This window comes from Chiloscyllium plagiosum, chromosome 3 (genome assembly GCF_004010195.1).
Source record: "Chiloscyllium plagiosum isolate BGI_BamShark_2017 chromosome 3, ASM401019v2, whole genome shotgun sequence".
Taxonomy (NCBI): domain Eukaryota; kingdom Metazoa; phylum Chordata; class Chondrichthyes; order Orectolobiformes; family Hemiscylliidae; genus Chiloscyllium; species Chiloscyllium plagiosum.
The window spans coordinates 102916784-102932495 of NC_057712.1; the positions used below are offsets into that span (position 1 = coordinate 102916784).

At 39.1% G+C, this 15712-nt stretch overlaps 1 protein-coding gene across 8 annotated transcripts in view; it reads left to right on the plus strand.

Moving 5' to 3' along the window:
- Positions 1–15712, plus strand: part of cep162 (centrosomal protein 162) — a 134043-nt gene that overhangs the window by 67992 nt on the left and 50339 nt on the right. For all 8 annotated transcript variants that reach the window (XM_043686985.1, XM_043686984.1, XM_043686986.1 and 5 more), the window contains one exon: positions 9554–9685. In XM_043686985.1, coding sequence (XP_043542920.1) covers positions 9554–9685 — 132 coding nt within the window. The remainder of the gene's footprint in view (positions 1–9553; positions 9686–15712) is intronic.

A 15712-nucleotide genomic window follows, 5' to 3' on the forward strand; every position in this document is an offset into this window, starting at 1 on the left:
CAGAGAAACTTGCTTTATTATTTGTGTTATCTCATCTCGCCATAGTGACCTTTCAGCCTTAAACATACTCTGCTAATTGGTGTAGTAATGTTCCACTATGGTTATCCTATCCTGCCTTCCACAGAACACAGATTGCCAGTGGTCTTCATGCTTTAACCCTTCCCGTGCTTTCATGTTCTTTATTTTCCATAAAACATCCTCTGTATGTCTAACTCATCAATTCCCTTTGTATTGTTTCTATAAGATTTCCCTCCTCATTCTTCTAAATTCCAATGAATATAATCCCAGTCTACTCTATCTCTCTTCATAAAGCAACCCTCACAACTCAGGAATTAAGTTAATGAACCTCCTTTGCACCCCCTCATGTACCAGTACATCCTTTCTTACATAAGGAGAACAAAACTGCATGCAGTACTCAAGGTGTAGCCTCACCAACACCTTGTACAGCTGTAACATAACCTCCCTGCTTTTGAACTCAATCCCTTTAGCAATGAAGGACAAAATTCCATTTGCCTTCCTGATTACCTGTATTACCTGCAGACCAACCTTCTGTGATTCACGCACAAAGACACCCAAAGTCCCTCTGCATATCAGCATTATGCAATTTTTACCATCCAAGTAATAGTCCTTTTTACTGTTACTCCTTCACATTCATGGCTTCACATTAATTAACATTGTATTCCATCCGCCAGACCTTTGCCCACTCACTTAAATTATCTATGTTCCTCTGCAGAGTTTCACAGTCCTCTGCACACTTGGCTCTGCCACTCATCTTGGTGGCATCACATGGTCCACAATTCCAAATCATCAATGTCAATTGTGAATAATTGTGGTCCCAACACTGATCCCTGAGGCACACCACTAGTTACTGATTGCCAACCAGAATAGCGCACATTTATCGCCACTCTTTGCTTCCTGTTAGTCAACCAATCCTCTATTCATGCTAACAGATAAATGAGAGGTGCTGCATTTTGGGAAAGAAAATCTTAGCAGGACTTATACACTGAATGATAAGGTCCTAGGGAATGTTGCTGAACAAAGAGACCTTGGAGTGCAGGTTCATAGCTCCTTGAAAGTGGAGTCACAGGTAGATAGGATAGTGAAGAAGGCGTTTGGTAGCTTTCCTTTATTGGTCAGAATATTGAGTACAGGAGTTCGGAGGTCATGTTGCGGCTGTACAGGACATTGGTTAGGCCACTATTGGAATATTGCATGCAATTCTGGTCTCCTTCCTATCAGAAAGGTCTTGTGAAACTTGAAAGGGTTCAGAGAAGATTTACAAGGATGTTGCCAGGGTTGGAGAATCTGAGCTACAGGGAGAGGCTGAACAGGCTGGGACTGTTTTCCCTGGCGTGTCGGAGGCTGAGGATTGACCTTATAGCGGTTTACAAAATTATGAGGGGGATAGATAGGATAAAAAGACAAAGTCTTTTCCTTGGGATTGGGGAGTCTAGAACTAGAGGGCATAGGTTTAGGGTGAGAGGGGAAAGATATAAAAGAGACCTAAGGGGCAACCTTTTCACACAAAGGGTGGTACGGGTATGGAATGAGCTGCCAGAGGATGTGGTGGAGGCTGGTACAATTGCAACATTTAAGAAGCATTTGGATGGGTATATGAATAGGAAGGGTTTGGAGGGATATGGCCGGGTGCTGGCGGGTAGGACTAGATTGGGTTGGGATATCTGATTGGCATGGATGGGTTGGATCGAAGGGTCTGTTTCCATGCTGTACATCTCTATGACTCTAATACTTTACCCTGTAATGCCATGGGTAGCAGTCTCTTGAGCAGCACCGTGTCGAAGACCTTTCTGAAATCTAGGTCCACCACATCTACTGGGTGCCCGTTGTCTACTGTGCTCATATTGTCTTCACAGAATTCCAAAAGATCAGTTAAGCATGACCTGCCCTTATTGAACCTATGCTGGTCTGCTCAATAGGACAATTTCTATCTAGATGCCTTGCTATTTCTTACTTGATAATAGATTCAAGCATCTTCCCCAATAGGTCTTTAATTCACCACCTTTTGTCTACCTTCTATTTTAAATAGTGGTGTCACATTTGCTCTTTTCCAATCTGCTGAAACTGCTCTAGAGTCCAGTGAATTTTGGAAACTTACCACAAGTGCACTTGCTATTTCTCCCACCATCTCTCTTAGTACTCTGTGATACATTCCATCAGGGCCAGGAGATTTGTCTATCCTTAGCTCGATTATCTTGCCCAACACTGACTCTTCTGTGATAATTGATGATTTGGAGATGCCGGTGGGATGAACAAAGTTTAAAAAATCACACAACACCAGGTTATAGTCCAACAGGTTTATTTTGAAGCACTAGCTTGCTGAGCACTGCTCCTGCAACCACCTGATAAAGGAGCAGCGCTCTGAAAGCTAAAATTTCCAAATAAATCTGTTGGACTATAACCTGGTGTTGTGTGATTTTTAATTCTGTGATGATAATTGGTTGTTTCAAGGTCATCACCTATCTTTGTCTCTCTGTCAATTACTGGCATGTTATCCATGTCTTCCACTGTGAAGACCAACACAAAGTACCTCTTCAGTGCTTCGGCCATTTCATCATATCCCATGACTAAATACCCCTTCTCATCCTCGAAAGGACCAATGTTTACTTTAGCCACTCTTTTTTGTTTTATATATTAATTGAAAATTTTGCTATCTGTCTTTATATTCTGTGCTAGTTTTTTCTCATGTTCGATCTTACTTTTCTTTATAGCTCTTTTTATGGCTGTCTGTTGACCTTTAAAGCTTTCCCAATCTTCTAGTTTCCCACTAACCTTGGCCACTTTGTGTGCCTTCTCTTTCAATTTGATAGCCTTCTTTATTTCCTTAGACACCCATGGCAGATTACCCCTTTTCTTACAGTCCTTCCTTTTCACTGGAATAAACTTTTGCTGAGCACTTTGAAAAATTGCATTGTAAGTCCTTCACTGCTCTTCAACTCTCCCACCATATGTCTTTGTTTCCAGTCTACTTTAGCCAACTCCTTTCTCTTCCTATTGTAGTCCTATAGTCCAGATGAACCAATAACCTTAATTTAGTTGTGCTTTTGTTTCTAGTTGCTGTCTGAATACTCTATTGTATGTTTGCTTGAGAAATGTGAACTTCACCAGCTTATCATGAGTTGCTAGTGTTCTTTTCTGGGTATGTGATGATGGGCTGTCATTTTACAAGTGTGCAAAATACTTCAGTAGGGGCAGTTCAGAATTAACCATATTAATGTGTGGGACTGAAATCGTAGGTCAGACCATGTGAGAACATCAATGTGCAATTCTTAAAGGACATTCCCAAAAAAAACTTGTGTTGTTTTGATATTCCCACAGCTTTGTTGTCACTAGCTGACTATTTCCAGAATTTTAAATTCTCAAACTATCTTGGTAGCATTTGAACTCATTTTGGATGTAGGTTTGCTCGCTGAGCTGGAAGGTTCATTTCCAGACATTTTGTTACTCTACTAGGTAACATCTTCAGTGGGCCTCAGGTGAAGCAATGCTGAAAATTCCTGCTTTCTATTTATATGTTTGGGTTTCTTTGGGTTGGTGATGTTATTCCACTGAAGATGTTACATAGTAGGGTAACGAAACATCTGGAAATGAACCTTCCAGCTCAACGAGCAAACCTACATCTAAAACCTCAACCTGAGCTATAAATCTTCTCAAATTTGAACTCCTGTTATTTTAGTTGTTAGCAATTGACTCTGGAATGTTCGTCCAGTAGCGTAACCTCAGCATTACTGTGTTTACACTTGCAGAAATCGTTTCTTCTCGAACCTTTGGCATCTGAAGACCAAATTTTAAAAATTGTGCTTCTAATGGGAGTTCAGTCAGTGAAAGCATATACAGGTTGTTCTGCTGAATTGGGGACACTGTTTCTAAAATGGGAAATTTTAAAATGTGTTGGCTGTAAAGCGACTACATCATCAACACTTTAAGTGCTATTTCTAAAGGGGTGATTTTTCTGCAACATGAGGTTACACAAGAACATAACTATCGTGTTATAGAAGAACTGACTGAGAAAAAAAGTATGGTCTCCACAATTGTGTATAATGTAAAGGAAGAACTAGCATATAGTGCTTATGGTGTATTAATATGTCCTATTGAGTACATTGAAATAGATCTACTGTTTCCAAATAGTGCAGTTGTTATAATGGGTTAATATATTCATTTGTAAACAGGGAATCTTGGGAGTGCCACTTTCTATTTCCAATGACTGCTAATGTTGGATGAAGTCAAAAATCACAAAACACCGGGTTATAGTCCAACAAATTTATTTGAAACCGCAAGCTTTCAGTGTGTCCCACTCCTTAGGCAGCTTCCTAATGCCAACTTAGTTTCATAAAATCAACCCTATTGAATTTAAAACTAGAACAATGGAGTTGTATCACACTCATTTGATTCTAGTGCATCACTCCCATTAAATATCTATGTCTTCCTAGTTTATGTTGAATTGATTTGAAAGTGCTGTAACCCAAATGTTAACATTCATGCCTTACTCAAAGCAGGCCAAGTTGTTAATTTGTTCGCTACAAATCTATTCATGAACTCCCATTATTTAACTTGCTTCTTTTCCTCAAATAACAATATACTTTCCTTAATTTTCAACTTTTCATTGCCAACTAAAACTACTCCCACTGCTTTTCTGTTCTTTGTGAATAATTCATGCACTTCAATTAGAAAGTGTTCTCATCTCCTAGGGTGAATACATGTTTCAGCAACTTGTACATCAATTTTCTGCTGCTAAATATTCATTTTAATTCATCTCATGAATACTTTAACCATTTGTATGTAGTTAGTTACAAGCAATCTGTAATTTGTTTCTCAGATGCAATGGTCAATTACTGCTTTATTTTTGTGGCCTACGAGTGAAATTTTCCTTTCCTTGGAGATGTTGAGAAGGGGAAATAATTGAGCCAACTGGTCTAGAGAGAAAAACACCCTCTCTTTTTTAAACCATCTCAGTAATGAAATACCAATTGAGAAGTGTCATTGGGTGACTTGCCAGAAATTAAGTGGTCACTTAATAGCTTTAACTCATTGCTTTCCCGATCACCTGCCTCCCCATTGGGAGAATTGGCTGTCTAATTTCCCAACTGGGACACGAAGGCAGTCTGCTTGCCAAATTGGACATGAGGCCACCAATTGCCCCAATTTCGGGAAAATCAAAGGCAGAGAAGGGAGAAATAGGATGATCCCCCAACTTGCAAGAAGAAATAAAATGTGTAGTTCTTACTGCTAGATCACCCAAGGAGTAGGCATCCAGAGTGGATTTTAGGAGCCAGAAGCTGATTGGCAAGCTGAGGCAACAGAAATTGTTGACCAGTGTCATCACATTTAGGATGAGGTACTCATCCTCACTGTTATTGAGCTGACTGGCACACCATTCAGTGAGTTATCTCAGCTGTGGAACTGGTGTTTTACACGCTGCCTAATCCCTAAAACTCTCAGTTTCAAAAATAAATCACAGTCTTTGCTTCCTTTTTATTTAATTAGCTTCCCATCTCTCCCATTTTTCTCTGTTAGCTTGGTTCAGTTAATGGCGATCCCAGTTCTAACTCGGAACATTGAATTCAAGTCCCAGTACGTGACCTAAGTTAGGCTGTGGGAATGCTGTATTGTGACAGGTAGAGCCCTTCAAATGGGAGGTTGAATCAAACTATTGAAAAAATTGAAACAAAGCCATGAAGATTCTTAGCGCTAGGAATAAGTGCTGCCATTATGTTGGAAAATATTCTCAAACTACCAACTTCCAGGAACTGATTAAATCACACAAGCAATATCAGTTAGTCTGTTAATCTTCAAGTAATAACAACATGATTACCTTGAATTACATCTGTGCATTTGCATGCTTTTAGTGAAGAAAAAAAAAGAAATTGTTGAGATTGTAATGAAAAGAAAGCTTTACTTTTAAGACACTTAGTTTTGTGTTGCTGAAATTAAGATACATTTTGTTAAAGCTTTTTGTCTTGTACCTTTTCGGACAATTCATAAGTTTAGCAAATTAAAGTGCAAACAAAATTTTTATTGCATAAGTGGAGTCATAGAGTCATAGAGATATGCAGCATGGAAACAGACCCTTTGGTCCAACCCATCCCTGCCAATCAGATATCCCAACCCAATCTAGTCCCACCTGCCAGCACCCGGCCCATATCCCTCCAAACCCTTCCCATTCATATACCCATCCAAATGCCACTTAAATGTTGCAATTGTACCAGCCTCCACCACTTCCTCTGGCAGCTCATTCCATACCCGTACCACCCTTTGTGTGAAAAAGTTGCCCCTTAGGTCTCTTTTATATCTTTCCCCTCTCACCCTAAACCTATGCCCTCTAATTCTGGACTCTCCTACCCCAGGGAAAAGACTTTGCCTATTTATCCTATCCATGCCCCTGATAATTTTGTAAACCTCCATAAGGTCACCCCTCAGCCTCCGACGCTGCAGGGAAAACAGCCCCAGCCCGTTCAGCCTCTCCCTGTAGCTCAGATCCTCTAACCCTGGCAACATTCTTGTAAATCTTCTCTGAACCGTTTCAAGTTGCACAACATCTTTCCAATAGAAAGGAGACCAGAATTGCACGCAATATTCCAACAGTGGTCTAACCAATGTCCTGTACAGCCGCAACATAATCTCCCAACTCCTATACTCAATATTCTGACCAATAAAGGAAAGCATACCAAACGCCGCCTTCACTGTCCTATCTACCTGCGACTCCACTTTCAAGGAGTTATGAATCTGCATTCCAAGGTTTTTTTGTTCAGCAACACTCCTTAGAACCTTACCACTAAGTGTATAAGTCCTGCTAATATTTGCTTTCCCAAAATGCAGCACCTAGCATTTATCTGAATTAAACTCCATCTGCCACTTCTCAGCCATTGGCCCATCTGGTCAAGATCCTGTTGTAATCTGAGGTAACCCTCTTTGCTGTCCACTACACCTCCAATTTTGATGTAATTTGTTTAAACTTACTAACTATACCTCTTAAGCTCGCATCCAAATCATTTATGTAAATGACAAAAAGTAGAGGACAATGCATATCCTTGTGGCACTGATCCTTGTGGCACTCCACTGGTCACAGGCCTCCAGTCTGAAAAGCAATCCTCCACCTCCACCCTCTGTCTTCTACCTTTGAGCTAGTTCTGTATCCAAATGGCTAGTTCTCCCTGTATTCCATGAGATCTAACCTTGCTAATCAGTCTGCCATGGGGAACCTTGTCGAACACCTTATTGAAGTCCATATAAGTCACATCTACCATTCTGCCTCGTCAATCCTCTTTGTTACTTCTTCAAAAAACTCCGTCAAGTTTGTGAGGACATGATTTCCCACACACAAAGCCATGTTGACTATCCCTAATCAGTCCTTGCCTTTCCAAATACAAGTACATTCTGTCCCTCAGGAATCCCTCTAATAACCTGCCCACCACCGAGGTCAGGCTCACCAGTCTATAGTTCCTTGGCTTGTCTTTACTACCCTTCTTAAACAGTGGCACCACGTTTGCCATCCTCCAGTGTTCCGACACCTCACCTGTGACTATCGATGATACAAATATCTCAGCAAGTGACCCAGCAATCACTTCTCTAGCTTCCCAAAGAGTTCTAGGGTACACCTGATCAGGTCCTGGGGATTTACCCACCTTTAACAGTTTCAAGACATCCAGCACTTCCTCCTCTGTAATCTGGACATTTTGCAAGATGTCACCATCTATTTCCCTACAGTCTATATCTTCCATATCCTTTTCTACAGTAAATACTGATGCAAAATACTCGTTTAGTGTCTCCCCTGAATGATTGGCAAGTGGATTCTGATTAGTAGAGGCTGCATGAAGAATCAACCAGTTAACAATAAATTACATTTTACTGTTAAGATTTGTTTAAATTTTAAACCAGGCAGGTTGACTCTGATTGACCAAGGCATTACACTGAAAAATGAGCCAGAGAATGGCTGTCACCTATTTTGTTGTGTTGAAATAGCTGCAGTGCATGTACATGTTCTTTTGGTCTGCAAAGAACATGGCACTGTGCATTAATTATGTCTAAGATTATAATCAAGATACATAAAGGCATATATCTTACTTTAAATTAATGTCATTATACATAGGACTCTGAAAAGAAAGACTGTCCTGACATCTCTCTCATTAGAATACTAAAAAACTACTACAACGAGATGTCATTTAGGAATTCAGAAAAGCAAAGATGGCTACAAGCTAACAATTCAGATATCCTTTTAAATATCCAGATTTCTAAATAATGGATTAGTAATTATGCCAATGTATTTCCAGTTGATGAGATGGGTTTTTTTTCTGCATAATTGGGCAGTTTGCACATTCACAGACAGAAGAATTTAGATTATTCATGAAACGCTGGTATTTTCTACAGTTCCAACTTCAATTAATTGTAAAATTACATCTGAGTAATGCCAGAATAGAAATGAAACCACAGCTGCATTATTACTGGCTGTGATCTAACCTGGTACACATTTTGAACTTCATGTTATTCATGGCAGAGTTCAATTTAATTATCATGTCAATTCCTTTCAATCTGGGCAATGAAAATTTTAAAATGCTGGAAATCTTCTTAAAAAAACAAACAAGCATAGTATTGACTTGCACTTTGCAGGATTGGCAGTTCCAACCTTCATTCACTCAGGATTATTTAGCAACTGTTGCCCAATCACCGAATCACATCTAATGTTGGACATTGGGTTATGGAAGCAGTGGTGCATAATAATTAGATTGACAACCAATTTAGAATTGTCAGTTGGGTTGTAATGTGGCATATTTGTGCTTCCTGGATGTTGTCAGAACTGGAGGGTTTGAGTTCTAGGGAGAGGCTGAATACCATCAGGTATTGGAACAAAGACGTTGGATTCTCCACTTTCCAAGGACTGTATCAGTGCTTTATTCCATGGAGCATCAGAGGCTGAAAGGTGACTTTATAGACATTAATAAGCTCATGAGAGTCATGGATAAGGTGAAAAGCCAAGATCTTTTCCCTCGGGTAGGGAAGTACAAAACTAGAGGACATAGGTTGAGGTGAGACAGGAAAGATTTGAAAAGGACTAGAGATGTACCTTTTCACATTTGAGGGTGGTAGTGTATGAAACAAACTGCCAAAGGAAGTGGTGGAAATGTACAGTTACACCATTTAAAAGGCATCTGGATAGGTATAAGAATAGGAAGGGTTTAGAGTGATATGGGCCAAATGCTGGGAAATGAGACTAGGTCAAGTTGAGATGTCTAGTCAGTGTGGACGAGTTAGACTGATGGGTGTGCTTCCGTGCTCTGACTCTATAGCCACAATAATCTTTGTAATACTTCAAAATGCTGTTTGCGTATTTCCAGACTCCTCAGCTGAAGTGATATAACTTAGCATTGCTCTCAAAGTAATACAAAATCATTATCCTTCACAATGGCTCCCAAGCTATATATAAAATCATGATTTACATACTTAAATGAAATTCTGTATCCAGGTCCATCACCATCTGTTATCATACCTGCAGAAGAGTTTCTCTTTTAAAATAATTTAATAATGCATTTTTTTCTGAAAGTTGCACAGCTTGGAAGCAAATAGGAAGAAATTAATATTTGGAGGACCATTGGATCCTGTGACTGAAGAAAAGCTGAAATTAATTGAAAAGGAAGTTCAGGAACAAGAAACTCTAATTCAAGGATACCATCAGGTATTGGAACAACGATGTTGGATTCTCCACTTTCCAAGGACTGTATCAGAGTTTTATTTTGGTGGTTAAGTAGTAAAATCAGTCAGCTTTATTTTTTCAATATTTTCCTATGTTTTGTGCATGGAGTTTTCTTATCTACTGCATTTGACTGTCAAGCTTGACTTCATACTTTAGCTTTTATCTTGTCTAATTTCTTTACTCAAAATCAAACTGCATGAGACCTTCGTCCCAGCTTAAATTTTCTCCCCAGTAATATTTCAGTAAAAGATATAACACAGTCACTGCCAAGTTATTTTTGGGTGTCAGATGGCAGCCAATCTTTGCTCTTGCTAATCTTTCAGGTGGATTGCATTCATAATATTGTGGTCATTCATCAATTGAATATTTTTGCTATGATCCCATACCAGACAGAAATTTAAGTTACAATTGTTTTAAAAATAGACAAAATGTGAGATCCTAGGTACTTACTACAATAATAAAGCCACAAAATTCCATGATTTTAAAAAAACAAATTTCACTGTACCAAGTTTGAACAGTAATACAATCTAATATCTAGTTAGAATTAACTTCAGTAAATACGGGGAGCAGACACATACTCCACAGAGTACATCAAGAAATATATACAGTCAAGATCAATTTCCCCCTGAGATTTCTCTATAACTCATTTCACCCAGATTTAGGGACACTATGGGCCAAGTCTAATTTAAAATGCATGAGAATTCCGATTTCTTCTCTTGCAATGATCTAACTTTAAAACTTGCTGAAAAATTCTTCTGCCACTGATTACCTCAATGACAGCTCAAGTTCTGGTCCTTCCTCCCTTCCTACAACTATACTCTTCTGCATTCTTGAATCTGCACTCACTCAAAAGCACAATTGCTTTTTTCAACAACAGCTAGCTTTACCAAGCGATATTTCTGTATTGTATTTCTCCGAGCTCTAATCTTTCTTTGCTGCATGAATCAAAACTACTTGTGATTTTTCTTCACCTTTTCTCTCTGCTATCATGAACACATCTTCTGAGTCCACATAGCTGCCAGATCTTTTCTTGTCAGCCCTTCCGCAGCTCTTGGCTGCACCTCGTGGCTCCCTTGCTATTTTCTGCATTCTGGCATTCAAAATCTGTGCCTTTTTCAGTATGGAGCATCCCTTCTCTTCTCCTAAGTACCTGATTGACAAGGAGCCCAAATGGTATTAATCTTTAGCTGGTGGTGAACCAGTGGAATTCTCCACCACATAAGGCTATGGAAGCTAAGTCTGTGACTGCTCTGTTGAATTGATTAGAATTTAATAGAGTTGAAAGTGACCTATTCAAAACATTGCAAAAAGCTCCAGACTTTTTCCAGGCAGTATTGAATGTAATTAATATTTTGTAAGTCAAATATAGAAACTCCTTGGAACTTTCTATTCATTTAATTTTACCATTTTCACAGATTGCTACTTTTCACAGCACAAATTAATATCAAAAGATTTCATCACCATTTACATTTATATCATTCAGCTTTTGGAGATTTCAGTGGTGTACATTTTAGCTATTAAAACCTTCTTTCATTTGTTAATGCAGTATTCAGGTATAAACACAAATTACATCCATAGCGCTCCATTCTGTTCCAAAGGTCAATTCAGGATGCACACTGGTCTTTGGATCCTTTATAACAGATATGATTACCAAGAATAAATCAAAATGCTCCAAATCTAACTCATCACAACCAAATCTCTGTTTCCTTGAGTTGTCTAAATTGGCCCTAAGCCGAGATATTCCTCGCTAGAACGCCAAGCTACAGGAAACAAAACAGATGTACAGAGCAAAATCTAATGCATACTGAGTGGCAATCAGAGATAGTTTGAATTACTCTTGTATTTTGGAAAGCATTGCATGATGAAAGGTCAGTAAGAGTTTTGATTTTTGCAGATATCTGACATCATTGTTATTTTACACGGTTTTTTACCTGATTTTCAATTTTGTACAATGAATATTCATGGATTGGAAAAATCTCATAGCACATAAGGAATAATGAGAAACATTTTTGTACAAATGAACATCTCTTTTGGACCCATCTTTTGTTTTTATGTTTGGCTCATTATCAATTTTTTGTGCCTTGCACAAATCTCATCCCTTTTGACATGCATCATTCCTGTGCTCTTTGCTATCATAGATTGTTTCCTTTTGTTCCTTGCTTGAACTGACAAATGTACTATTTTTGTTTAGGACTTAAATATGTGTTCCTTTTTCTTTTCCTAGTCAGGTCTTACTTGGTAGCATGCCCACCTCTGAGTCACAAATTCCCAGATGCTAGTTTCACTCCAGAATTAAGCACAAAAATATTAGCTGACAATCCACTACAGTACTGGGGAAGTGCTGCACTCTTGGAGCCAGCTAGATGTTAAACAAAGATCTCATGGCACTATTTTGAACAAGAGCAGGAAGTTACCCCAAAATCCTGATAAAAACTTATCTCTTGAATCAAATCCCAAAAAAAACTAGTAAAGGATATAATGACCACAGAGAGATTACAGCAAAAATTCACCTGACTGATTCCTGGGAAGGTAGGATTGTCATTTGACAAGAGATGGAGTCAACTCTGCCTTTATTCACTGGAATTTAGAAGAATAAGAAGTGATCTCATTGAATCTTGTGAAGTTCTAACAAGGCTGGACAGACCGGATGTAGGAATGATGTTTTTTGCTGGCTCGGGTCGCTAGAACAAAGGGTCATGGTCTCAGAATATAAGGTGGCCCTTTACCGACATGAGAAGAAATGTCTTTTCTCAGTTGGTGGTGAAGCTATGGAAGCCAATACGGTGAATATTTCTGAGAAAGAAATAGATAAATTTCTGGACACTAAAGTTATCCAGGGTTATGGAAAGAGTATGACTATGGCGTTGCGATCAGGAATTCACTATGATCATAATTGCTTCAGTGCAGTATGTACTATCGCAAAGATGCAGTGCAGAAATTCACCAGGACTCCTTAAACAGCACCTAACCAAAACACATGAACACTAACATCGAGAAGGACAAGGGTAGCAGATACATGGGAACATCAAATATAGCTTCCCCTCCAAGCCACTCATCATCCTGCCTTGGAAATATAGTGCAGTTCCTTCAGTATGCTGGAACAAAATTCTGGAACTTGCTGCCTAGTGGCATTGTGGGTATACCTAAAATAGACAGTTCAAGCGGCAGCTAACCACCATCATCTCAAGGGCAACTGGAAATGGGCAATCAATATTGACCCCACCATTGACACCCACATCCCTTGAATTAATTAAAAAAGTTAATGATAGTGCAGGTTTGATGGGCTGAATAACCATATCCTGCAAAAAATCAAAAGAATTGTGGATGCTGTAAATCAGAGGCAAAAATAGAAATTGCTGGAAAAGTTAAAATCGGTCTGGCAGCATCTGTGGAGAAAAATCACACTTAACATTTAAGGTCAAATGACCCATCCTCAGAATAGCAATTTCTATTTTTGGACCTAACCCTGCTCCTATTTTTCATGTTTCTAATAGTCATGGAGTCATACAGCACAGAAACAGACCCTTCAGCCCAACCAGTCCTTGCCAAACATAATCCCTAACTATACTAGTCCCACCTGCCTACTCCTGGCTTATATCCCTCCAAACCTTTCTTATTCATGTATCTATCCAAATATCTTTTAAGCATTGTAATCATACCTGCATCCACCATTTCCTGAGGAAGTTCATTCCACACACAAACCACCCTCTGTGTAAAATATTTGTCTCTTACATAATTTTTAAGTCTCTCTCCTCTCACCTTACAAAATGTGTTCCTTAGTCCTGAAATTCCCCATCTTAGGGATAAGACAACTACCATCAACTTTATCTATACCTGTCAAGTTTTATAAACTTCTATCAGGTTGCCTCTCAGGTGAAGAAAATTCCCATTCTATCCAGTTTTTCTTTATAACTCAAATCTTTCATACCCTGCAACTCCTCTGAATCCTCTCCAGCTTAATAATATCTTTCCTATAACTGGGCGACCAGAACTGGACACAATACTCCAGAAGAGGCTTCATCAACACCCTATACAATCTCAACATGCCGTCCCAACTCCTAAATTTAAAGGACTGAGCAATGAAGACAAGTGTGCTAAACGCCTTTTAGGCCTCAAAAGATTATGTAGATGAATCTCTCTGTACTTAGAACTATGTAGCTAGATCTCTCTGTTCTACAACACTACTCAAAGCCCTACTATATAAGCCTTACCTTGTTTGTTGTACCCAAATGTAATACCTTGCATTTATCCAGATTGAACTCCATCTGCCATTTTTTCAGCCCATTGACCCGTTTTATCAAGTTCCCTTTGTAAGCTTAGATAATCTTCTTCACTGTCTACAATGCCACCAAATTTGTTGTCATCTGCAAACTTGCTAACATGCCCTCTATATTCTCATCCAAATCATTTACATAAATGACAAACAAAAGAGCCCATCCCTCTGGAACACTGCTGGTCACAGGCGTCCAGTTTGAAAAGCAACTCTCCATCGTTATTCTCTGTCTCCTGCCAATTATGTTTCTAATTATCTCATTACTGTCCATGGGATTTCACTGTGCACACATTACCTGTTGCATTTCCTACATTACAACAATGACTACACTTTTGAAGGTATTTTATTGAATTTTTAATATGTTCAGTCTGTTGAGCATATGATCTTTACATTCGCTAGAATAATGGAACAGAATAAACTGAATGGAACTTCTGATCATCTCAATGGCAGAAAAGAAAACCTTGTTAATATTAAAATACTTGAACTCTGGTAAAATAAAGATAAAGCAGCCCTATTCAAAAATAGTTGTTATGGACTAGGCCAGACCACTCAAAACATTCTTAAGCAGGCAGCCCTAGACCTAACTTTGCAATTTGTTTCAGTAAGTGTGCAGTGAAAATTACCCGCAGTAAGATAACTAGGTTGAATACTAGATTTTAAAACAGACAAAAAATGTATTCACAAAATTGCACGATGAAACACAAAGAACAGAATAAAGAACTCAGCCTATCCAGTTAGACTTAATTATGCTGTTCTGAATACACACAACAGTCCCAATAAGCAAACTTCCTTTAAGAACCAGTATAAATTGAACACATGCTTACAGGTTGAAGTTGAAGGGCAGAAAAGAGGTAGAGTTTCCACACAGCTCCCTGTTGAACTTCCCAGTTCAAAACTGAACTAAAACTGCTCAGCTCAGCTAAAGAGCTGACTACCCCCCCTTTCATTATACAGGTTACTTCTAAAACATGACCACTTTGTCCTGAAGTCTCAACTGTTTACATATAAACAAAAGGCCTCTCAAAATCCTTTTCACCTCTGTACCAAACCAGGCTGATCAGAGCCCGGGGAGAAAGTGAGGTCTGCAGATGCTGGAGATCAAAGTTGAAACTTTATTGCTGGAACAGCACAGCAGGTCAGGCAGCATCCAGGGAACAGGAGATTCGACGTTTTGGGCACAGGCCCTTCTTCAGGAATGAAGAAGGGCCTGTGCCCGAAACGTCGAATCTCCTGTTCCCTGGATGCTGCCTGACCTGCTGTGCTGTTCCAGCAATAAAGTGATCAGAGCCTGGCCCAGTTTATTGCCCCTCTGAAAAAAAATCAAGGTCAGACTCTCCTTTAACCAAGGAACAGCTGTTAGAAAAAAAGGAACTAGCTTTGTGACATAGTCACCGTAAAATTTGTGTGTGAAATATTATATTCTGATTCTTCAGTACTATTTTAATGTTAAATTTCATGGGGCTGAAGAGGATGCAGGTTGAAAAATATTCTTTTCCCTGTCTTTATTAGTCAGTGTGATGGTCACAAATGTCTTTAATTCTGTCAATTTGCTTCATAAGATCCCAGCAGACACTGCTGAACAGAACTGACTAGAGGAGGTTTTGAAGTCACAAAGAGGGACAGGACCCTGAGTAGTATTGTAGAACAGAAAGACCTAAGGGTTTAAGTCCATAATTCTTTGAAATTTGCATCACAGGTAGACATGGTGGTTAAGAAGGTGTTTTGCATGCTTGCCTT